The sequence below is a fragment of the Odontesthes bonariensis genome, chromosome 4, assembly GCF_027942865.1.
Source record: "Odontesthes bonariensis isolate fOdoBon6 chromosome 4, fOdoBon6.hap1, whole genome shotgun sequence".
In the NCBI taxonomy this organism is placed as follows: Eukaryota; Metazoa; Chordata; class Actinopteri; order Atheriniformes; family Atherinopsidae; genus Odontesthes; species Odontesthes bonariensis.
Genome location: NC_134509.1, coordinates 4,905,473 through 4,929,089, shown reverse-complemented (window position 1 = coordinate 4,929,089; position 23,617 = coordinate 4,905,473). Strand labels below are relative to the sequence as shown.

Genomic DNA, 23,617 nt, shown 5'->3' with positions numbered 1-23,617 from the left:
AATATATTTATTTAGAGTTAGGAGAGTGACTGCCACAAAAGCAGGAATGCACCTAAGTGTGACTTGAAAGTAGCTGTTACATTTTAATTTTTGAACCCATAAAACAAATACAGAGCAGCCCTGCAATTTTTTATGAATGGCTGCATTCATTCCAAAACCCGCCCATTAATCCGCAGACAGACCTTGTGGTGAAGCCACGCCCCTTTAAATATGCATGAAAGTGTTGTCTAAATGCTGATTGGTAGGAATTATGAAGAGGGGCGTGACTTCATGGAGACCGCAGCGGGTATATACTAGAGTTCAAATACTTATCTTCAAAGATAAAAGGAAAAGACGCAGCCTGTCTACTTTAACTTTATTTGTATGTCAGGAGACTTTCATTGCTAATCATGGTGTTTCTGTTCTATCTTTCTGTGCTGACAACAGCCGTCATTACAAAGGTAAGATATTTCTTATTCAGCCTTATGCTTACTGTCTGTTTTACAGACTGTTTACAGAAAGTGTCGTCTCGGTTTAATGTTTTATCTGTATGCTGTTGTTGCGATTAAAAATGCGAATAAGCTTTCACTTTCAAAATGGTCCTCGAAAACCAGTTTAAGATTTGGTGCACCTTGCATTACTGTTATTACTTTAAGGAATATTTCCAACGAATAAACGTTTACGAAGAGATATATATAATGGGAGTATTCACCGAGTGCGTTCGTGTTAAAAATCATGTATAAGAGAGTTACACCTTTCCAAGAAATGTGCGTGTCCACTTAAAGCAGAGTGATTTATTGCGGGTTTACGCAGTGGAACAAGTTGCATAGAGTTGCGACTCAAGTCAGGAGCCAGCAGGGGACTATGGATACAAACCTTGAGCTACTTAGTGTCCAGAAGGCAAGGGGAGTTTATTTGTATAGCAATTCAGCAACAACCTGAAGTGCCTTGACTTACTTCAAAGGTAACACAGAGTTTGTTTAACCCGTTTTTAGGTTTTAAATGCATAAAATAACCATATAAATTTGTTTATTGCATCAAGGCTTTATGACTTTGTCAGGAACCTCTATTTCAATAAAATAAAACAACAAAAAAAAGTTTTTGCACTAAATTATAAAATGCTCTAGTTGAAATTAAGACCTTTGTGTTTTTAGGGTCGGTTTCAACCCAGTTATAAAGATAAATAAGATTATAAAGCAATAATTAGAGCCAAAACTGAAATCACAAGTTCACTGACAGCCAACACACTGTCAGCCAGCTCCTCTCCCAATCATGTGAGCTTTAGGGGATTCTCATTTTGCCTTGTTTTAGGGTAACCCTAACCCATTTTTTTTTATTGAAATTGAAGGGTATACTGACAAAAACAAGGCCCAGGGGCCCACACCAAAAATATTAAAACCAATATTTTTTATGGATAGGGAAGCCTAACAAGGTAACCACGAGATGAGAAAACAAATTGGATGATAGACGTATTTTACAACTAAATTAAAACACGGGTCAAAACCAACCTGTTTAAGGGATGGTAACAGGGAACTAACACAAGACGAAGGTTAAGACTTAAGAATAAGTCACTCATTCTTGAGCGTGCACAAGATCGTGCACTAATAACATTAGAACCAGGGTTCAAGCGCTCTTCTTGTAAAAAAAAAAAAAAAAGTTCTAAGTTTCCTCGTGTTTTATTCACTCCTGAAATGTTTCCAGAAACATTTCAAACACTGAAACCCTTTTGAGCTTTGCTTCACGATGTGATTCCTCCAGGTGACCGCTCACTGCCCGGCAGTGTGTGAGTGTCCTGCGAGGCCCCCGGCGTGTCCTCCAGGTGTTAGCGCTGTGCCGGACAGGTGTGCCTGCTGCAAGGTGTGTGCCGCACAGCTTAACCAAGACTGCAGCCACATGAGGCCGTGCGACCACCACAAAGGGCTGGAGTGTAATTATGGCAACGACGTGACAGTAGCCTGGGGCATCTGTCGAGGTGAGGGTGGAGAGAGGGAATCTCACTTTGAAAATAAATGCCACCTGCAGGGATTTGAACCCTGTTTTATACATTTATACATTATACATTCATGTCAAAGAAGTATTTGCATGCGTGGAAGCAAAATAATCTTTCAACTACTGGTAATATGGTGAAAGTGATGAGAGATAAACACCGATGAAGCAGCGTGTATCCTTACATGTACGAGGACATATTAATAAGTAGTGGATGTTTTATGAGGGCGACGGGGCTTTCAGAGATATAAATACTCTTTCCATTTGTGCCACGCCAGTGCTGCCCCACAAGCTATGAATAGCCGGTTCTTGGAGACAAGGAGTCTAACACTTCCTGTTTCCTTAGTTCCACTCACTTTTCAATCTTTGGAGGCCCCCCGTGTGATTATGTGTACTGTTTTGCTGCTGATTATGTGAGCAATACTTTTCACACCTGGCTCCATTGTGGCGCTACGCTAACAGAAGTGCCAAAAATGATTCGCAGCAGCCCACTTTCGTATGCCACCAATCTGCCACCAGTGTTTTTTTTTTGTTTTTTTTTTACATCTGCTGAGTAACGCGTGTCTTCACAGCAAAATCAGAGGGACGCACATGCGAGTACAACAGCAGGATCTACCAGAACGGCGAGAGCTTCCGTGCTGGCTGTAAACACCAGTGTACCTGCATTGATGGAGCTGTTGGCTGCACATCTCTCTGTAGCAACAAGCTGCCACCAGCTTCGCCATCCTGTCCCTACCCACGGCTGCTCAGGATACCGGGACAGTGCTGTTTCAGCGTCGACTGCCACAAGGGCACCTGGCCCCTTCTGCCTAAGTATCAGGTTGATTTTTTTTTTTTTTTCTTAGTGCATAAAAACCCACAAAAAATAGAACCTGCTGCAGTATATGTTTTCTTTAAAAAAAAAAAATATGTCTCATCTGATCTCTTATAAAAACAGGTGCCTTCACTAAAAGAGCACCTGCGCAGATCTTGGCTACATCCCGTGCCACATCCCCCTAAAGACGAGCTGGTCCTGGCCAATGAGCTCACAGATGTCAAGCCAAGCAGCTGGGAGAGCGAACACGGCTACAAACACCTGCCAAGTAAGAAAAACAGCGGTGTAGGAGCTATTTGTAGCTATTTGAGTTAGTTTTTGTTTTTTGGTTCTAGTTGTAAATTTAATTAGCTAATTATGAGTAACTTTATTTGATTCATTTCAGTGCTTTATTTAGATTAGATTTTTCTTGCTAATATTCTTTGTTAGTTATTTGTTTTGAATATTTTGCTAATTGGGTCACACTGGGCACCTGGAGTACCAGCATGCACCGGGGTGGGCCGATGGTTTTTACCAGGGAAAGGGAGAGAGCAGCTGGTTTTCTTTGTTCTTTTGTTTGTTTTATTGTTTTGGAAATAAATAATCAGAAAAACGCAAGAATTCATTTTTGGACATTCATCTTCTTTTGCCTGCGTTAAACCACATCCCCCATGGTGCATCAGTGGACTTTTGATTTTGTTTGGTTTAAGTTTCATTTGTTTTTTATGGACAAATGGCCACTACAAGCGGCAGTGTGGGAATTCTATTGTTCCTGTGTGGGGATAGTTTTTTTGTTGTTTTTTTAGATTTGGTGCTTCATTTCCAAAACTCGTACCTTAAAGATTAAACGGGCATTTTCGAAAAGTTATGTCTGCGTACGGGAACAGAGTTGCTTTGAGCAAAACTGTCACCTCAGCACACAAACATGCTGACCTCTCGAGAGTGTATCGCAAATGGAAAATCCAAATCTGTCTGTGTTAGTTGCTTATCTGTCGATGGTCCTTGCGTAAGGGCTTTCCTGTAAATTGCTGGTCTTAAACCAAAAATAAACACAAAAGTTGCATTTTTAACAGTTACGGTTGTGTTACAGTTAATCCTGAGGTTCCCATAAATGCTTGAATCAGATTTCTTGCTTCCCTTTTAATTTTTCAACCGTTCTGGTATGAAAGAAATAAAAGATTCGGTTAGTGACGATAAAAGCAATTCCGGAATAAATTGGGACCAGGTTTGGCAACATGTTTTTGAGTTCTGCCTCTGCCAGAGGAATACCAAACAGGCTCTATAATGGTGAGATCAACGATACATTTCTGCACTGTACACCTTGTCTGTTTATGTTTTGTCATGTAAAATGAAAATGTACTGGATTGGGCATTTTCTTATTTGTTTATTGTTTCCTCCTTAGTTTGCCTGTCCTGTATGAATGTAAAACTGTTTAAAAAAACACTTACATTTCACTCAAACACCAAACGACCATCATGCGGGAGCAAGAGGAAAGATAGGGGGTATCATAGGGTACAAAATGTCAATATGAGATATGCACTGTATGTACGAGATACCAGCAGACAGACAGGCTTAAAAACTAAGTGAAAGTCTTACAGAATGATTATGATATTAGGTATGAATTTTTCCTACTGCCTTTCTTGTTAATTAATGTAACTTCCCCTGGTAGTTTTGTTTTTGGGAAACATTGATGGTGTCCTGATCTATCGGTTAGAAACTGCTAGTTTCACTGATCTTTCTTTTTCTGTCCCCCTTCTTCCTCCAGTGTGGGACACTCTGAAGGAGAAGACGTGTCCAGTCCAGACCACCGACTGGTCTCAGTGCTCTCGCAGCTGCGGGATGGGCGTTTCCTCTCGCGTCACCAACAAGAACTCTCAGTGCAGGCTGGAGAAAGAGACGAGAATCTGCACCATACGGCCGTGTCACAGCCTGGCTGTCCCAGTCAAGGTGAGGTGGACTGAACTTAAAGGGACAGTTCGCCTCTTTTGACATGAAGCTGTATGACATCCCATATCAGCAACATCATTTATGAACATTTTCTTACCCCCTGCTGCGTCCTGTGAGCAGAGTTCCAGCCTCGTTTTGGTGTTGATGAAGGTAGTCCGGCTAGTTGGCTGGGGCTAGAAAAATAAAGCGTCTTGCTTCTCAAAACAAAATGCATTCAAAAGAGTAATACATTTGCATCACAAAATCGTTCTCCAGGAAAAAGTCAGACCTCACAATCGCTTGGCGCTATTTTTGCCTCCCTTGATATCAATGCGTCCAGCCACCTAGCGATAGCCGCACCTGTTACGGTGTTTGCTGCTCGGTCTGCTCTTCGGTCTGCACAGTTTACATTGGACGCATTGATATCAAGGGAGGCAAAAATAGCGCCAAGCCATTGTGAGGTTTAACTTTTTCCTCTAGAACAATTTTGTGATGCAAATGTATTACTCTTCTGAACGGATATTGTTTTGAGAAGCAAGACGCTTTATTTTTCTAGCCCCAGCCAACTAGCCGGACTACCTTCGTGGACGCCTAAACTCAGCTGGAACTCGGCTCACAGGACGCAGCAGGGGGTAAGTCAATGTTCATAAATTATATTGCTTATATGGGATGTCATACAGCTTCATGTCAAAAGAGGCGAACTATCCCTTTAACATGAACTGAGGGAGGAGGGGACACGTACAGACAGAGAGCATAAGTCCAACTCCTGTATAATTTCCATGGAAAGCCTAGAGCATCAGAGTCTAACCTTTGATAACACTTATCAATAAGCCATTATTTCCCCTCTTATCAGTGTCTTACTGTGAGATAAAAAACAATACCTCTATTCAGTTAAAGAACAGGGGGCAAAAAACATCAAACCTGAGCAGCAAAGAAAATTAGATGTTCCGGCACTGAGTAAGATGCTCTTAGTGATAAGAGCCATGTTTATCCTGAGCTTAAGGGTAGAAATCATCTGAGCTGTACTTTAGGGAAGCTCCACATCCAGTGGGAACCGGGTAGTGCTGATTTACTCAGCAGTGTTTTGGTGGCAGGCAGGCGCCTTTTTAAATATAGTCTCTCACCCCTGACATTCCTGCCAAGCAACTGTCCACAGCCAGGCCCGGTCTGTGTACTCAGAGTCGAGGGAAATGGTGTGTCTAAATTAATCCTCCATGTTTGACACACTGAGACCTCTTTGCTCTGCTTTACTGATCTAGAAGCTCTAAGCTAACAATGGTCGCAGGTATCAGAAAAGAACACTCAGATTTAAAATGGTAAATCTCCCATTTAATCACTTAAATCAAAAAATAATTAACTCCCAAGTACTTGTTTTGGCATAACAAGTGGACGGACTAATGAGTTTGAGTGTAAAGCTGCTTAAATCTGCTGTTATGCAAAAGGCAAATAAGCGTAAAATACCAGGCTTATCAGTTCTATTTAAACTTATCTGAGTGACTTTTGCCACAAGGAAAAAAACACTTATATCTCTGCTTTTATATTCCAATCGCAGAATGGCAGGAGCTGCTCCCCGACTCAGAAAGCCTCAGAACCCACTCGCCTGACCTACGGCGAATGCGTGAGTGTCCGTCTCTACCGGCCAAACTACTGCGGCGTGTGTACGGATGGACGGTGCTGCTCGCCACGCCGCACGCGCACCGTGCCCGTGACTTTTGTGTGCCGAGACGGCGAGCGCTTCCAGAGGTCGGCCATGTTGATCCAGTCGTGTAAATGCAGCGATGACTGTGGCCACCTCAATGAGGTGGCCCTTCCCCCGCAGCACTGGGTGTACGGAGACACACACAAATTCAGTGACTAGTACTGCAGATTTTGTTCTTTCACGCGAATGCGACGAGGTCAGCTTCTTCAAATGGGAGGAGACTTCAAGACGAGGAGCCGTTTTTCACATCTGGCTCCAAGAGAGTGAAGGCCACAGACGAGAAGGATCGCCTTGGTTATATTCACAATCATAAGGGCAACCCATAATATAACATGTGTGACCAGAGTGGATTGTTCACTCGCCTGCTCCTGTTAAAACTGACGAGGGACCTAAATTAGAGCCCTGAAAAGCCCTGGACTTCCTGCACTCTGAGCTGATTGCTGGTTCAGGTGTGGGGGATTTGAGAAACTCTGATGGAGAAATACTAGAGAAGCAACAAAGCACTTTACTTGGCACTTAAAATTTGGAAGAGTGAACAAAAATCCCTAAAATACTATCACCTCACTTTGGTGATTTAATGTCCCGTAGTGCACTGAATACTTGGTGGCAACCAGCAGAAAAACAAAAAAAAACAAACAAAAAAAAACTATGCTCTTGAAATCTCCAAAAAGTGTAATGCAATGTGTGGATACTTATTTTTCTCATTATTATTTCAAATTTACAAAATGTGTTGAATATAAACGCAGGCATCGGGATGCCTTTAAATAGCACTCATCATTGCTCCCGCATGATGGTCGTTTGGTGTTTGAGTGAATCATTCATCGTAACTCAGACTGATAAACAATGAGAAGTGCTATCTAAACTGAAAGTGTTGAGCAAGCACTGAACAAGTGCCCACTGATTTCAACTCGGCTTAGACGTTCACACTGGTGTGTCTTGAGTGTGTTGGATCACACTCTATTCTGTCAATTCATTTCTTTTTTTGATCTAAGTTTGTACGACTGCCACGTTTATACACTTATCATCCGAGCCGCCATCACAGGCTTTGCTGCTGTTCCTTCCATGTGATAAAACTGGCTCCTGAGCTCATGTTTCATGTGAGGATTTATTTTAACTCAACTTGTACAGTTTCAAATTATGCCTCTTGGCAGCAGTTTGAAGTCACCAGCTGTTTTGCAAAGAGTGGCTGGGTCTTAAAATGTGACGATGGCGCCCTCTGCTGGCGAGTGCATCTACCTACAGTTACAATGATCGTATCTTTCGTGTAACATCTGAAACACCTGAAGGTTTGAGATGTGCAACATCTGAATCAAACACAAAATAATAAGTTACAAAAAAAAAAGTTTATTTCTTAAACCAAAACAATACATCCATGGTTTTAACAAGGAAAACACTAAAATAAGCACTCTGCAAAGACATGAGAAAATAAAAAAAAGTTTTCTGAACTTGCCTACACATATGGTTGGAAGGAGGAGTAAGATAAGATATTTTAACAAATATTGAGGGTTTTCTGTTTCTTCCACCAAGAACACAGCAACAACAAGGGTCACACGTGGTCTTCACCAGAAGGACGCTTCAAACTCATCTGGACTGTTCAACTGCAAAAAGACAAACAAAAGAGTTAAAGGTGACATTATGAGACACATTAAAGTGGAGAACAGTTTTTTTTAGTCGTTTTATTTGCTGGCTATGAAACGGGATGTCACAGATTATTGTATTTCCCTACAATCATCCTTTGTCTTACTGCATGTTTCACATGTGAATTTAAACGCCGTGCAGGCATGTTACAGGCATTACTGAAAGTTAGCCATTTTCAGTCTGTTCTGTTTAAATGTACAACAGCTCCTTCGTTTAAAGGAGAATTCAGACCATTTTACAAACATATCCCATCTGTTGGAGACCCAGGGAAGTTTGCCAAAGGGAAAACCGCGAGAAATTTTCATGCCCGCTGCGCAAGGTTGTCCAATTGCGCTGATTTCCATGAAAGCGGGCTCTATCGGGCAAGCGTTTAACCTTTTCTGAGGCTCTTAACGTGTATCAAAATAAATTTTGACCGATTTGGCCGTGGTGTCAGTAGCAATACAATTCAACCCAGGGGCTAACCATACCGTTAGCTAGCACAGACATGATACATTTGGACATGAATAATGGGCGAAGGTGCGCTCCTTCAAACAGTCATGTGACACGTCATGACATCACGGTGAAAATGGGAGTTGAAACGAGTCAGCTGTTCGATAGGAAACAATAACAAACATGGCAATGTGTAGTTCGGTTCCCGAAGGTCGTTTTTGGTGGATAAAAAGACAATTTTGGAATACTATATATATATATATATATATATATATATATATATATATATATACACACACACACACTATACTATAGTGTATGACTTTGGCGATTAATTTGTGCGCACGCCTGTGGAACACGGAAGCTGAGAGAGGTAAGTGCGCTGTTTTTTAAAATCTAGCTAACGGTATGGTTAGCCCCTGGGTTGAATTGTATTGCTACTGACACCACGGCCAATTCGGTCAAAAGTATTTTGATACACGTTAAGAGCCTCAGGAAAGGTTAAACGCTTGCCTGATAGAGCCCGCTTTCATGGAAATCAGCGCAATTGGACAACTTTGCGCAGCGGGCATGAAAATTTCTCGCGGTTTTCCCTTTGGCCAACTTCCCTGGGTCTCCAACAGATGGGATATGTGTGTTAAATGGTCTGAATTCTCCTTTAACTTCAGTGTTTTCTCTCGTGAGAATAGGCACATCTCAATGCATAAAGACAAAGGATGACAAGAATAACACATAAATGTTACCCTAAAAACCTGTTCAGGATACCAGTGCTAATATGAAACAGATGCAGGGCCTCCTCTCCTGTTCTCAAAAAGAAAACTCACTGTAGGAGGAGATGTCAATCTCCTCTGGCAGCTCTGCTACATTGACCTCGAAGCGGTCTTGAACCTCGTTCAGGGTCTTTGCATCAGTCTCGTCTGACACAAACGTGATGGCCAGGCCTTTGGTGCCAAACCTGCCGGCCCGGGCCACCTGAGGTTCAAGAGAACAATGTTAGGGCTCAAAACAGGCATTACAAACATGTTTCCAAAGGTACTGATTTTAACTGAATGTTTCATTATAAAACTTTTTAGAATGCAACCAGGCTCCTGTGCCCTTCTACAAACAGATCTAATTTGGAAATAATTGCGTCTTTTTCTTTTCTGCATCCAAACTACAGCCTCTTAATTGCAATCTTCCTTGTTGGAAATAAAAATGTGACCGATCTTGGTCTTAAACAAACAGTTTTGAAGCTGAACTCACTCTGTGCAGGTATGTGTCAGAATCCTCCGGCATGTCGTAGTTGAAGACGATGTTGACTCGCTCAATATCCATGCCTCGACCGAACAGGTTGGTCGCCACCAGGATCCGCCTCTGGAAGTCTTTAAACTGCTGGTATCGGGATAGCCTGGGGGAGTATGGAAACAATAAAACTTGAGACAAAAGGTCATCGGATAACATATCAATACAAGGGATGAAATTAAGGAAAAGCCTAATAAAGCCACACAAAACTGAGTGGAAATGTATAACCGGCAGTTTAGACAACATCATACTCATTCCAGTTTAAGTGGGATGCTGATGTTTTAAGAGTGAAGCAGCACCTACCTCTCCTCCTGTGCCATACCCCTGTGGATTGCAATAGCAGGAAAGTTCTGCTCCACCAGCAGCTGGGACAGAGCAACGCAGCGATTCACTGACTTCACAAAGATCACCACCTGTCAGGAACCAAAGGAAACGCCTGAGTCCTACACACTTTCACACTTTGTTAAAGGGGAACTCCGGTATTTTCAACATTAAGCCTCTTTTCTGAGTCGTCTGCAATCTTTTAGAACCCCCCTCACCGCTTTTTTGATGTTCACTGCTGTCTCCGGTATTTGCCTAATTTTGATTCTTCTCAACCTGCTTCAGAACGGCAAGTCATGTGCATGTCTTAAAAGGTCCGTAAAAGCACCATAAACGTCCGTTTTCAAAATCATCAACTCACCGGAGTGGTTACTGGTGTGCACTGGTAATCCATATCAAATTTCGTGGTGAAAAGTTGCTTCTGTCGTGTTTTATTTGACATTTTGTACTGGATGTTCGTTGATATTACTCCGCCACCGCTAAGAAAATAGTGCGAGCATGAACGAGCTGCCAAATAAAACACGACAGAAGCAACTTTTCGCAACGAAATTTGATATGGATTACCAGTGCACACCAGTAACCACTCCGGTGAGTTCATTATTTTGAAAACGGACATTTTTGGTGCTTTTACGGACCTTTTTGGACATGCACATGACTTGCCATTCTGAAGCAGGTTGAGATGAATCAAAATTAGGCAAATACCGGAGACAGCAGTAAACATCAAAAAAGTGGTGAGGGGGGTTCTAAAACATTGCAGACGACTCATAAAAGAGGCTTAATGTTGAAAATACCGCAGTTATCCTTTAAGTACAGATAAAAGTACAAATGGGGGGGGGCGCGCTGCATTCTTGAGGAAGACACAAAAGTTGAACTTGATAAATAATAGAACATAAAATGAGTGCAAGCTAAACCTGGTTGAACTCGAGCACGTCGAGGAGGTCAAACAGCTTCCGGTTCTTCTCGCTGTCCTTCAACTTGCAGTAATACTGTTGTAAGCCATGAAGAGTCAGTTTGGTCTCATCATCCACAAACACTTCCATCGGCTACATAACAAGAAAAAAGAAAAAGGACCAACATTAGTCTCACGATATTTCCAACTATTGGCAGATAAACAGTCCCCGGATTATCTCCCATCAATCAGTCGTATTTTTAAGAAATTACAAAGTTCTACGTTGTACTATTGTGAAAGCGGGAGTCATTAGAATAAAGTGGGTTTACTTCTAAAGAATTAGGTGTCGCACCAAGTTACTTTTTTTTTCCCACAGTATGAGCAAAATTAAGAGAATAAATTTGCTTAAAAGTGTATGAATGGAGGATAAAGCTTCCTCTATCTGTCTGACTATACGCTACTGCGCAGGAGTCTGAGTCTTAATGTTTTGCTTCCAAGGAGCCGGACTCCCTCACAGTCTTTTCTTGACAGAGAACCGAACAAAATGCAGCAAACATCCAAAGAAGAGCTTTGGAATGTCCTTCAAGAAGCCTGGAGAACTATTCCTGAAGACTACTCAAAGAAACGACAAGAAGAATAAAGCTGCTCGGACAAAATATAGATTTTCAAGCATGTTAACCCATTGACGCCGGATGTTGCTTAGCGCAACATTGTCCCTAACGCCGGTTGTTGCGTAGCGCAACATTGTTCATTTATCATTATTTTCAAGACGCATGCAGCATGTAATGCACAATAATTGGTTCAAATACACATGAGGTGGGTGTTTTCGATTAGCCTGTTCTGCAATAGTGCGTTTGTAGCTAATTTGACAGCTCGGCTACAATGGCTGCGGTTAACGAGACATACTGTGACAGCGATGGAAGTGATGTGGAGTTGGCGCGGCCACACACCATCCAACTCGAAGTGGAGCCCCGTGTCAAAGCAGGAGATGAAATCTTTCATCGGTCTCTGCCTAACTTTTGGAATAATCAAACTACCAACTCGCCGGGATTACTGGAGGCAGAGCAAGTGGCTGTATCAGACAAATGTAGCCCGAGTGATGGCACGAGATCGTTTCTACATGATGTAATTATTTATTCTTGCGCTGCATTCTGACGACTTCTCATTCTTATTTGAGTGGCGTTGCCCTTATGTCAAAAAAAAGAGAGCCCGGTGCGAATTACTGCAGTATGACAACTATGATGTTTTAGAAGTCGTGTCACTGAAGTTTACAGTATAACTGCACAATGCAAGATATATTGCAGGTTTTTTTTTATCATTCATTATTATTGCTGATATTATGATTATGATTTAGTTATAGTATAGTAACAGTATAGTAATAGTAGTATAATAAATAGCAGCATTGGGTATTATCCTGAATCATAAAGCAAAACTACATGAACCAAATGTCCAACATTGATAAAAAAAAAAGTAATACAATCCAGCCAGCGAAAATTTTTTAAATTTTTCTTAGGTGTTTTCAATGAATTGTTTTTAGTTCAAAAAACCCTCAGGCATTGGGGACCTTTTCTAAAAACTGGCTTAGGCATTGAGCAGCCTTTTTTGCAGGTGCTTTAGGCGCCAATGGGTTAAAGAATGCACGCATTTCCATTTTTTATAACATGTTGCACCGATTTTCCCCTTTTTCCGACTCCAGACTTTTGCACAGTACCCGTTTGGGCCGCTGCCTTTGGGGCAAACGTTTTAGACCACAAAGAGCGTAAACAAAGATTTAAGCACACTTTTTATGCCCGTGCAATTAGTGCACTTAAACCAAAAACTTGAACATTCTTTTATAATGACGCAATATCATTTAAAGTAATGCGAGTGCCTGTCTAATGGTGTTTCAACTGATTTATAAGATGCCAATTATTTATATTCTTGTTATATATAATTGTTTTACTTTTAGATGTGCTTTATCCTTGTTTTTTTTTTCTTCTTTGTTGGTCCCAGGAAATGCACTTTAATTTTGTTGTACTGAACTTAAAGCTATAATGTGTAATATTTCACGGACAATGAATGTCTCCATGTCGCTCCGCCATTTTAAAACTACGGGATTTGTAGAAGGACATGTCATCAGCTTCGCATTTTCCGTTTCCAATGTGTAAACGGAAAATGCGAAGCTGATGACATGTCCTTCTACAAATCCCATAGTTTAAAAATGGCGGAGAAACATGGCGACATCCATTGGGGTGTAACACTCTTATGTACATTCGCATGCTGAATATAAAGAATATAAGAACACTGCACTTTTGTGATGGAGGTAATTAATAACGATTGAGGTAATACTTGTGAATGATAAGACTCAAATTTGTTAATAGACAACGTGAAATATTACACATTATGGCTTTAAGCGTATTTATACAATGACAAATTAAGATATGTCATATACAATTCATTATCAACAGCCCACGACACAATGTAGCGCGCTTGTTGGGTTGAATAATTTTGGAAGCCATACAGGGACTTAAAAAAAAAAAAACACACACATTTTTCTCAACAAAACTTGTTAATGTTAGCATAAGTAAATTCTCATCCATATGATGACATCATAGCTTTTTTTTTTGTTCAAAAAGCTTAAAAATGTACCACACCTGGTAACCACTATGCGCATCGCATGCCAAAATGAACTGTTATAGGGACAAGACAATGTTGTGTTAGACAAGACTAACAATTTCTGTACCCCACTTGAATTACAGCCTAATCTTGTGTGAATGGAAACCATCATGCACACGCTGTCATGCTCTCCATCACTTTCACAAACACGTCTGAATGAAGCCATGAGGAAAATTAACAATAATGAGACAAAGGTCTGAATGACTCAGTGCTGCCGCTACAAGAGGTTGCATCTCATGTCTGGGAAAACTGGAATATAACTGTTTGAGCTACTACTGAGATGTTTGTTGAATGTAATAATTTTTGTCTCATAAATATCTTCAGATTTCATTGTATGCAAGTGTGCGTTCACATAAAAATCAAGCAAACAAATGTCAGTGTAATGTGGTCAGAATTTGTAACATTAAACTCACATCCTGCATGAACTTGCGGCAGACAGGGCGGATCTCCTTGCTTAAAGTTGCACTGAACATCATAACTTGCTTCTCATGTGGTGTCAGTCTGAATATTTCCTGGACGTCACGCCTCATATCTGTTGAATTTCCAAAATGACTTGTTATTTATCATTATTAGACATCATCTGTTTAAGTTTGTGTAAAACAACCTCAAAAGCTCATTATCTATACACAGGTAGGGATGTCTCGCTCACTAACACATTAACAGGTTTTATTTCTGACATTTTAAGTATTCACTGAGGCCACTTTTTTTTTTTTTCTTTCTAAGCAGACACCTTTCCGTTGAGTATCATTTTACTCACCCAACTGCTCCAACACCTTATCACACTCGTCGAGCACAAAGTGTTTGATGTTTTTCACACTGAGGGTCTTATTACGAATGAGTGCCAGGGTGCGTCCCGGAGTTCCTACAACGATGTGAGGGCAGTTCTTCTTCAGCACTTCCTCGTCCTTCTTGATGGCGAGGCCGCCAAAAAACACAGACACCTTGACACTTGGCATGTACTTGGAGAAGCGCTCATACTCTTTGCTTATCTGGAAGGCCAACTCTCGCGTGTGGCACATCACCAGGACAGACACCTGGAAAAGAGGGCAGTGGCATCACCGATTTCACTCAGGCTGAATCTGTAGTTTACGTCTGTTTAAACCTTTTTTTTTTTTTTAAAGTAATGAATGAAGTGCAGAAGACTTCATGCTTGATTACTAAAAAATGTCCAGCAGAGAGCAAGAAAAGGCTATTCAAAGTAGAGGCAGTAAAACACAGTATGAAAAACTGTGAAGAACTTTGTAATGACCAACTCACCTGGCCATCCACAGGTTCTATCTGCTGCAGGGTGGCTAGTACAAACACGGCTGTCTTTCCCATACCAGACTTGGCTTGACACAGGATATCCATGCCCAGGATAGCTTGAGGAATGCACTCATGTTGAACTAAAAATGAAAAAAATGGCAGCAATAATTAAGTGAAATAATAAAAATACATCACTTGTTTGTGTTGTTCACACAAATTCTTCCAACACTTTCGAAGAACTATGAAAAGGTTCTCGCAGTGAGAAAAGGCCTGTTAACAGTTTTTTCAAGTCTATAGTCTTAGCTCACTTTTATGTAAATGCTCTTCATCATTTCAATTATTGACGGGGTCAAAGATGCGTGTATCGAGCAAGAAGACGCAGTTTCAGATGAAGCCCTGATTAGAGGCTTGTAATCCTTCTCTCTACAAATCCTGTGATCGATGACAAATGACGCCTCACTTCCAATGCTGTCACACATCTAATTTGTCTGGCTAATTGTGCAGAAATATGAATTGCTGTGTTTGTGCTGCATACCCTCCTCATTTCAATGTAATGGCGTTTGTTTTTGTGGTCCGTTATTTGCTTTGTTTTTCCTCGCTGCAACTTTGCCGTCCGTAGATGTGCTTTGTAAATATGACCTTAACTTCTTACTCTTTAGGGTTTAATTCCACTTGCAAAAATTAACTTAGCTGCTGTTAGTACCAGGAAAACATCGGCTTTCGCCGACACTATTCAATGTTTTGAAATTGAAGTAACAAAACTGCAAGTCACCTTCTGAAGGATGCTCAAAACCACAGTCAACAATGGCACGGAGCAGCTCTGGTTTGAGGAGAAAGTCTCTGAACCCCGAGCTGTGGATGGATACATAGGAACCTTTGACCTCCTTCTTGCTTGCTTGGGTACCACTCTCTGGAAGCCCCTGGGGCTCTTCATCATCATCATAGTCCAGAAGTTCATTATCGACATCGTTTTCTGCCATCTGGATTTAAATAAAAAACAGAACATCAGGAAGTATGTGCATTTTTCAGGTGAAGGCCATTTAGTGTCCCACAGGACAAGGACAAGCAGACTTAAAAACAGCTTTTTCCCTAAAGCCATAACCAGTCTCAATTCTGACACTCACTGATCATCCCTTTGGACAATCCCTATTCTTGTGCAATATTCAAAATTATGGCCAAAAACTGTTGTGTGCAATATATCCATTTACTTGAATTTACTTACACCTTATTTATCTATCACCACTAACACCATATTTTATTTATTTTACTTACCGTAACAAAAAACTGTTTCATCTTACACCCTTCCCTTTTTGTACATACTTATATATTTTTTAATATTTTTATTTTTTCTTTGCACTGTTTTGGTGGCTTTAAATTTCGCTGTACCATGTACAATGACAACAGAAATGATTCCGCCTGATGCCATTAATGATATGACATTTTGATGATAAATCCGTATGTGGACAGTAATGTTTATAAATAAATAAGATGTCCCAGTGTTACGACCGAGAGCAGTTCGATTCAAATATTAAAATTAACTGCAGAAAACAATTATTGTACTGGTTTGATACTGTAGCGACTTGAATCCTATGCAGCAGCCGTCTTGCTAATTTTGGTTGGCAGCAAGTTAGCTAAGTTGGCTAATGTTAGCAGGCCGTAGCTCACAATAAAATCAATGATATAGAGGAAGAAGAACGCTAAAAAATTAAAACTTATACGTGTTCGGTGTTTAACGAACAATTCAATATTGAGGATGTGTTTCACTCCTGCATGGATATTTACTCGAAATGAATGCACATGTACGTAACGTGATTTCACATGCGCACTCATAAACAATGGATCCCTTTTCATTCAATTAGAACGGCTGGTTAGCATGCTAGCACGGGCGAATATTTTGCCAATAATATAAATCAATATGTGAAACATGACACCATTACATATGTTATATATATCAACTGGAAGAAACTTAACTGTAACTCACTGCAAACCACGGGTTAACTGCTTAACGGATCGTGTTAGCTCAACTCAGAATTGGCTAATGTTATAGTGACTTGCGCATTTAGCTAGCAAAGAGATGTTTAAAATTTCTAAAAAATAAACACGATCGCGAAATATTCAACTATTTCTCCACCGTTGAAAATGACGACATGTACGCACACTTTGAATTCTGTAGTAAAATAGTATTAAGAGACTTCCACGTTACCTTTCGTTTGTATTAAGATGTTGATGTCAATGAGCGCTCAACTGTCGTGCTGCTAGCAAGCAAAAGGGAACAACGTATGCGGCGTTCGAGTACACCTAAAAAAAATATGCATCTTTCGATGCAAGGGCAAGCCAGCTGCCGTGAGAGGAAAATAGAGGAAAATATAGGAAAATATAGGCACCTGTTGAACTATGGCCACCTAAAAACAAAAGCAATGTATTAAGAATATTGTTTTTTAAAGTGATTAGTCATTTATGTCAATTAATACGAAGGGATGTCATTTTTTTATGTAAACCAACAAATCTTATTTAAATTATTGATAATTTAAAAGGCCTCTTTATCACCAAAAATGGTTTCCGTGTCCTCCGGTCACGTAAATTTCACTCACGAAAAACATTTGTAATCAAAAAACAACATTTTGTATATTTATTGGTGGTAAAGTCATCATTTACGATTCTATTAACAACATTTGAAGGCATCGATAGCAGAGCATGTACGCATGTGCGGACCGCGCAGTTCATAAACAGGCAAGAACCAGTGATGCGTCTAGTAGGCGGAGTCTGTGTTTACTTTAAATGGAAGTACCAGCCGGTCTATGGAAGTTTTTCTGTGCCATCAGAGTTTGAATACGAATTTATAATATTGAATTTTTACAGCATCAAAAACAGACTTTAAAAACAAAAATCAGTGTAAAAAAATTCAACATCTAAAAAAAAATTCAGTGGAAAAAAATTCAACATCTAAAAATTCAGTGGAAAGAAATTCAACTTCAAAAAATTCAGTGGAAAAAAAAATCAACTTAAAAAAATTCAGTGGAAAAAGAACCAGACTTAGCTGAAGTTGGCATCCGATTCGCCAGCCTCCGATTCGCGAATTAAAGGGGTGGGCATGAAGGTCCATTTTACTGCTAACTAATGTAGACAGTCTAACTAATGTAGTTTTCATACAGGACCCAGTTCAGGGTGATCAGAATGCAAAAAAAGCAGTAAAATGGCCATATTCTGCATCTTCACAAATCAGAAAAAGGTTTCACAAATCCCAAACAAGGCTTTAATGAATCTATAGCCTCTTTAGAATAATTATATCCAGATTTGAGCAGTCTAACTAATGTAGTTTTCATACAGGACCCAGTTCAGGGTGATCAGATTGCAAAAAAAGCAGTAAAATGGGAGGCTGGCGAATCGGATGCCAACTTCAGCGTCGTGCCCCTACGCTGGATGCCCCGCATAATTGCAGTGGAGTGATAGGCACATATGCTCACCGCGATCATACAGTTTGCTCAACAATTTAGTCTTAAATATACGAATAATCTGAATCTGAATAACATTTTTCATTCGAGGCTGTACATCAACCAACAAGCGGCTTCTGTCTTTTTTTTTTTTTTGGCACATTTATTTTAAATCAATGTTTACATACACAATAAACCTTGATCGACGGTTGTTTTAAAGTGATGCCTTCTGGTCGTATTTCCCTCATACACACCCACAAAACCCCTCCTTGACCCCCTCCTTCGTGGTTTTCCGTCACTTCAAACTTAACCTAACCCAACGCATCAATAAAAGGGAAAGGAGAAGACCTACTGAGCTACGTTGAGTTCCCATACCTGAAACAGTATCAGAATCTAATAATTGGCTCTAACCCATTGAAAAACACAACAATAAAAGGGAAAACGACACAACATTTTGCATCTGACAACATTTCACACATTTCACTTTTTTTGGAAAAGGTGGAGACAACAGTCCTGACTAGACGGAAAAAATATCATTACTAAAATAAAATTAAAAATATATTATTAATATATATTATATTATTATTAAATATATTATATTATATTATATTATATTATATTATATTATATTATATTATATTATATTATATTATATTATATATTATTATTATTATTATTATTATATATTATTATTAAATATATTATTACTGCTTTATTCATTTATCTTATATGACTCGTACTACTTTTTTAATATGTACCAATTTATATGATCTAATGAATAGATATAGAAAGAAATTATACATCTTAATAAATGCTCCTTGTCATATTTCCATAAGTGAAATTCTGTAGCCTGGATATGGGTGCTCTTTGGATTTAGGCTTGAGAAGCTGCAGTATTCAGTTTGTCCACTTGGGGGAAATAAAGAAAATATCGATATCATGACTATCATTGACAGACATCGATACAAACATAGATATACATAGACGCCGCATTGACTTACTAGAGGGGCGCGCCTACACGGCGGCCATCTTGGTACAGTGCCACTCGCTCCTACAGTACATTACATCTGTGGAGGGTGTTTCTACACAATAAAAGTGATCATAAATCACTCAGTTGTCAAGCTATTTTCACGAGGTTTGTTTGTCAAACGTCATGACATGACAACCAGACATAGATAGAACGAAAAGAACCCAGAAAATGTTCAGTTGTATTCAGGTCTTTATTTAAAGAACCTATATAAAATATTCAAATTAGTATTTGCATTTTTACCCGAGTAGCATTCAAGCCTGTCTTTCAGCTCTTCAGTCATGAACACCACCTTGTTGGCAAGGGGCAGCTCTGAACAAGTCCAAGACACACCATCAATAAGCTTGACTTTGAGGTAAGGATATGGACACAGCTCCCATAGCCCTATTCCTGCAGCACCCCCCACAGGATCCCCCAAGGGACACAGCTCCTCTGACACTGTAGTTCAACAATTAGCAGGACTCGGAGCCACCTTTCAAACACACTATAAAATTTTTTTTACAGGTATTCTTTTCATTCAATATTGAGGATGCAAGTCAGCCAAGAAAGCCCCACAAAGTTCAGAGCCATCAGCATCTTGGTGCGAATCTTATCTATCCCTGACATCCCCTCCACACAAAGCTTTTTAATTAACTACCCTGGCAAGTTGTGACAAGACGATGGGCACGTCTTCCTCCAACTCCTCAAGCTCTTCCTTCTATGGAAGACACAATGGGCCTCGTGCAAGAACATTTTCATATTTCTATTCTAAATTTCTCTCACTTTTTTCGTACGGTCTCGTACGAACACGCCACGTCAGGTTCAACAAACGCTCTTAACTTCGGAAAAAGTGTGTAAATGACCTGCGTAAATGATGAATGCCACCCGTGCGTATTTAAGTGCACGTGCACGAGGATAGTATATTTGCATACTCCACGCCCAAAATCATACCATATTAGGCTACGCTTCCTCTCTCCTGTGCCAGGAAGTCCTGAGTCATGAAAACTGCATCAAGGCGCAAAAAGAACAACTTTACGGGCTCTGAGACTGAAGTTCTGCTTTCAGAGATCCAAAAAGGGAAATCTGTCATTTTCAGCAGTGTCAGCAGTGGAATTACAGAACCTGCTAAAGCGAAGAAATGGGAAGCAATTACGAGTGCTGTTTATTCCGTGTAACCTGCAGTTCGTAATGTCACCGAAATAAAAAAGAAATGGTTTGATATGAAAATGGCTTAAAAAAACTCCATTGCCAGGCGCTCGATGACTGCAACTAAAGCCGTGCAATCAGTTGTTGCCTCATCATGATGGCTCTTTTATGGGTGGTCCATGAGGGGGGTCTTCTGGCACCACACCTTCTGGTCTGCCTCGGCTGGTTCAGGTAGTAGGAGACCCTCGTTCATGGCAATATTGTGAGTCATTCGTCTATCTCCACACGGTCTCGGAGCAGACACGCGCTAAGGCATCCAAAGGTAGAAAGTCAGCCGCTGGTTACGCTTCCCATTGACCTTGTTATATACAGAGTCAAATTAACCTTCAATAAGTGCACAATTTAAGTCAAACAGAATAATTTCAGCATAATTATGGGGTATACTGTATATATTTATCTATGTTTTCTTCAAAGTAATTAAATATACAATCCATTAATCAAGCAAACTTGATTGGAATAACAGCGGACTATTTTACGAAACTCCTACGACAGGTCTGGATCACTCGTAAATTCTGTTCGTACCTGAAAGAAAACGTAAAATACGAAAAGATTAGTGAATGCGCAAATTCTCTTAAATCACTCGTATGCACGACTAAAGAACAAATCTGTGCGTACGAACGGTTCTTGCATGAGGCCCATTGACCGGATTGAGGAGATCTTCAAAGAGCTTCTTCCACCCCTCTGTGATATCCCCAGTTCTGGTCAGCAGTTCTCCAGTCAGCCCAGGTATCACCTGGGACAAGCCCTGCTTTCCTTTTTTGAGTCACTGTATGGCTTGTCAGAACTAATCTGAGGCCAACTGAAAGTCCTTCTGCATGGCCTTGCCAAACTCCTCCACCCAAATTCTAGCTTCTGGAACTACCTAAGCTGTATACCTGTCAGTTGCTTAAAGGGACAGTTCGCCTCTTTTGACATGAAGCTGTATGACATCCCATATTAGCAACATCATTTATGAACATTTTCTTACCCCCTGCTGCGTCCTGTGAGTTCCAGCCTCGTTTTGATGTTGACGAAGGTAGTCCGGCTAGTTGACTGGGTTTAAAAAATAAAGTGTTTTGCTTCTCAAAACAATATGCGTTCAAAAGAGTAATACTTTTGCATCACAAAATTGTTAGTCAGAAAAAGTCAGACCTCACTTCGCTTGGAGCTATTTTCTCTCCCTTCGTATCACTGCCTGCTGTGCAGACCAAGCAGCAAACACCGTAACAGGTGCGGCTATCGCTAGGTGGCTGAACGCATTGATATGAAGGGAGGCAAAAATAGCGCCAAGCGATTGTGACGTCTGACTTTTCCTGGAGAACGATTTTGTGACGCAAATGTATTACTCTTTAGAACGCATATTGTTTTGAGAAGCAAGACGCTTTATTTTCGGGACCCCAGCCAACTAGCCGGACTACCTTCGTCAACGCCAAAATGAGGCTGGAACTCTGCTCACAGGAGGTAAGAAAATGTTCATAAATGATATTGCTAATATGGGATGTCATACAGCTTCATGTCAAAAGAGGCGAACTATCCCTTTAAGGTGACTCCCTGGGACTACCAAGCCCGAAAGACCTCCTACTTAAGTTTCACGGTTTCTGTCACTGACGATGTCTACTTGCAGGTCCTCTGGTTGCTACCATGACAGGAACCTACAACTTTCTGGCCACAGCCCTGCATCTGCAGTGTCATCCAGTACATGGGAAAAACTCTCCTGGGGATGTGTGTTGAAGATCTGACAGATGTGGCCTCCACCGGATGTTTCCAATTCCCCCTTTCCTCTCATTCAAGTTAATCAGGTCAGTCCGGGAATTTACCCACCACCAGATGGTGATCGTTGACAGCTACTAATCAGTACAAATAGTCACTACTAATCAGTCAGACATGTTAAGTTGTCCGTTGTTGACACTTCTTTTTTTTATCTTTTGTACTATAGAGATAAATTGACTTTCTGAAAGATCATACAAATTGTTATTATAAAATATTTCACTAAATGCTCAGGTGTGTGCATACTATGTGAGAATGTTCTTTGTTCAAGCAGCTGATGTGTCTCAGCTTGTACATAACAGTGGGGGAACTGGATGTATGTCTGCATATTACTGAAGATGAACAAGCAGGTTTTTCTTTTATGTAAGTTTAAGTTGACAACTGGTCAGTGGACTGAGGATCCAAGGCCAAGAATCTACAACTATGGCTGCAGTGAAGAAGTTAGAACTATGGCTGCAGTGTTTTCCTTCTTGAAAGGCTGCTTTATCGACCTTGTCTAGAAAATCACTCTTAAGTGGTAGCCCTTTTTGTCACTTTGTTCCTTTATTCCATTTATCTTCACTGCAGCCACAGAACTGAGTTGAAAATCTGGGCGACTTCTAGATTCAGCTCTTTGGGCTTGGAGGGCTGTAAACTGTGAAGATAAAGTTGAAATCCCATGTGCAGCAGACAAAAAAATAGACAAAGGCAGTCCCTTTCCATAGTGTTTATATCTATTGCTGCACAGTAGCAGTACTAGAGTGCAGGTAAATATATTAGCTTTGGTACATTTTGAGATACTTGAGAGTATGTCACTTTGAGTCTTCCTGGATGGTACAAAAAAAAAGATTTACATTTTTCGATAGGGCATGCATGTTACAACTACGCATTTTATTACAAGTATTATTTCGTTACAAACTGAAGATTATGCCCACATACGAAGCATCAGCATATAAAATCATTTCCATAGATTTAACCACTTTTGATTCAGTTCATTTGTACAGTATTGTCAAAAAATGCCACCTATACATTAATGCATGCGTAATTCACAAACATGTGGTGCACATTTTAGTTTCGCAGTTATTAAGATTAATTCAGTATATTCGAGACATTTGCAGTCAGTTTTATAAAGCAAGTAGGCTACTATCCAAACACTGGCTATAGCTATAAACTAGCCAAAAAACAAAGGCTATAACAACAAGACGGTTAGTATAGTGTCATTAGTCACACTACCAGTGAGTGACTTAAACTATTACGAATAACATGTTAGTCAAATAATTAATTATTTACTTGCCATACACTCATAAATCCGTTTAAATGACACCGCTATGACACCTGCGTGTTCTGCCTTCCAGCAGAATAAAGCTCCGCAGTGATTGGCCCTATTTGTTGTCCCTCTACAGGAG

At 40.3% G+C, this 23,617-nt stretch overlaps 2 protein-coding genes across 2 annotated transcripts; one reads left to right on the top strand and one right to left on the bottom strand.

The window, feature by feature from the left end:
• The first annotated feature begins 328 nt into the window (after positions 1-328).
• On the top strand, positions 329-8,284 carry LOC142378280 (CCN family member 1-like). The gene is made up of 6 exons (XM_075462592.1): positions 329-440; positions 1,738-1,951; positions 2,538-2,785; positions 2,903-3,047; positions 4,524-4,705; positions 6,237-8,284. Exons 1-6 carry the CDS (start codon positions 390-392, stop codon positions 6,540-6,542), a joined length of 1,146 nt encoding a protein of 381 aa, XP_075318707.1. The 5' UTR covers positions 329-389; the 3' UTR covers positions 6,543-8,284.
• Positions 7,708-17,130, bottom strand: LOC142378279 (ATP-dependent RNA helicase DDX39A). The gene is made up of 10 exons (XM_075462591.1): positions 17,048-17,130; positions 15,617-15,824; positions 14,857-14,984; positions 14,357-14,633; positions 14,013-14,131; positions 10,967-11,098; positions 10,038-10,147; positions 9,696-9,840; positions 9,278-9,425; positions 7,708-7,981 (listed from the first exon to the last, which is right to left on the bottom strand). Exons 2-10 carry the CDS (start codon positions 15,822-15,824, stop codon positions 7,965-7,967), a joined length of 1,284 nt encoding a protein of 427 aa, XP_075318706.1. The 5' UTR covers positions 17,048-17,130; the 3' UTR covers positions 7,708-7,964.
• Between the last annotated feature and the right edge of the window lie 6,487 nt (positions 17,131-23,617).

Excerpts from the sequence above, each read along its gene's own strand:
- LOC142378280 (XM_075462592.1), top strand. The coding sequence starts at position 390 with ATGGTGTTTCTGTTCTATCTTTCTGTGCTGACAACAGCCGTCATTACA. Across the intron at positions 1,952-2,537 it reads AGCCTGGGGCATCTGTCGAG|CAAAATCAGAGGGACGCACA; the intron begins GTGAGGGTGGAG and ends GTGTCTTCACAG. Across the intron at positions 3,048-4,523 it reads CGGCTACAAACACCTGCCAA|TGTGGGACACTCTGAAGGAG; the intron begins GTAAGAAAAACA and ends TTCTTCCTCCAG.
- LOC142378279 (XM_075462591.1), bottom strand. The coding sequence starts at position 15,824 with ATGGCAGAAAACGATGTCGATAATGAACTTCTGGACTATGATGATGAT. Across the intron at positions 11,099-14,012 it reads GCCGCAAGTTCATGCAGGAT|CCGATGGAAGTGTTTGTGGA; the intron begins GTGAGTTTAATG and ends CTTGTTATGTAG. Across the intron at positions 9,841-10,037 it reads GGTATGGCACAGGAGGAGAG|GCTATCCCGATACCAGCAGT; the intron begins GTAGGTGCTGCT and ends ATACTCCCCCAG.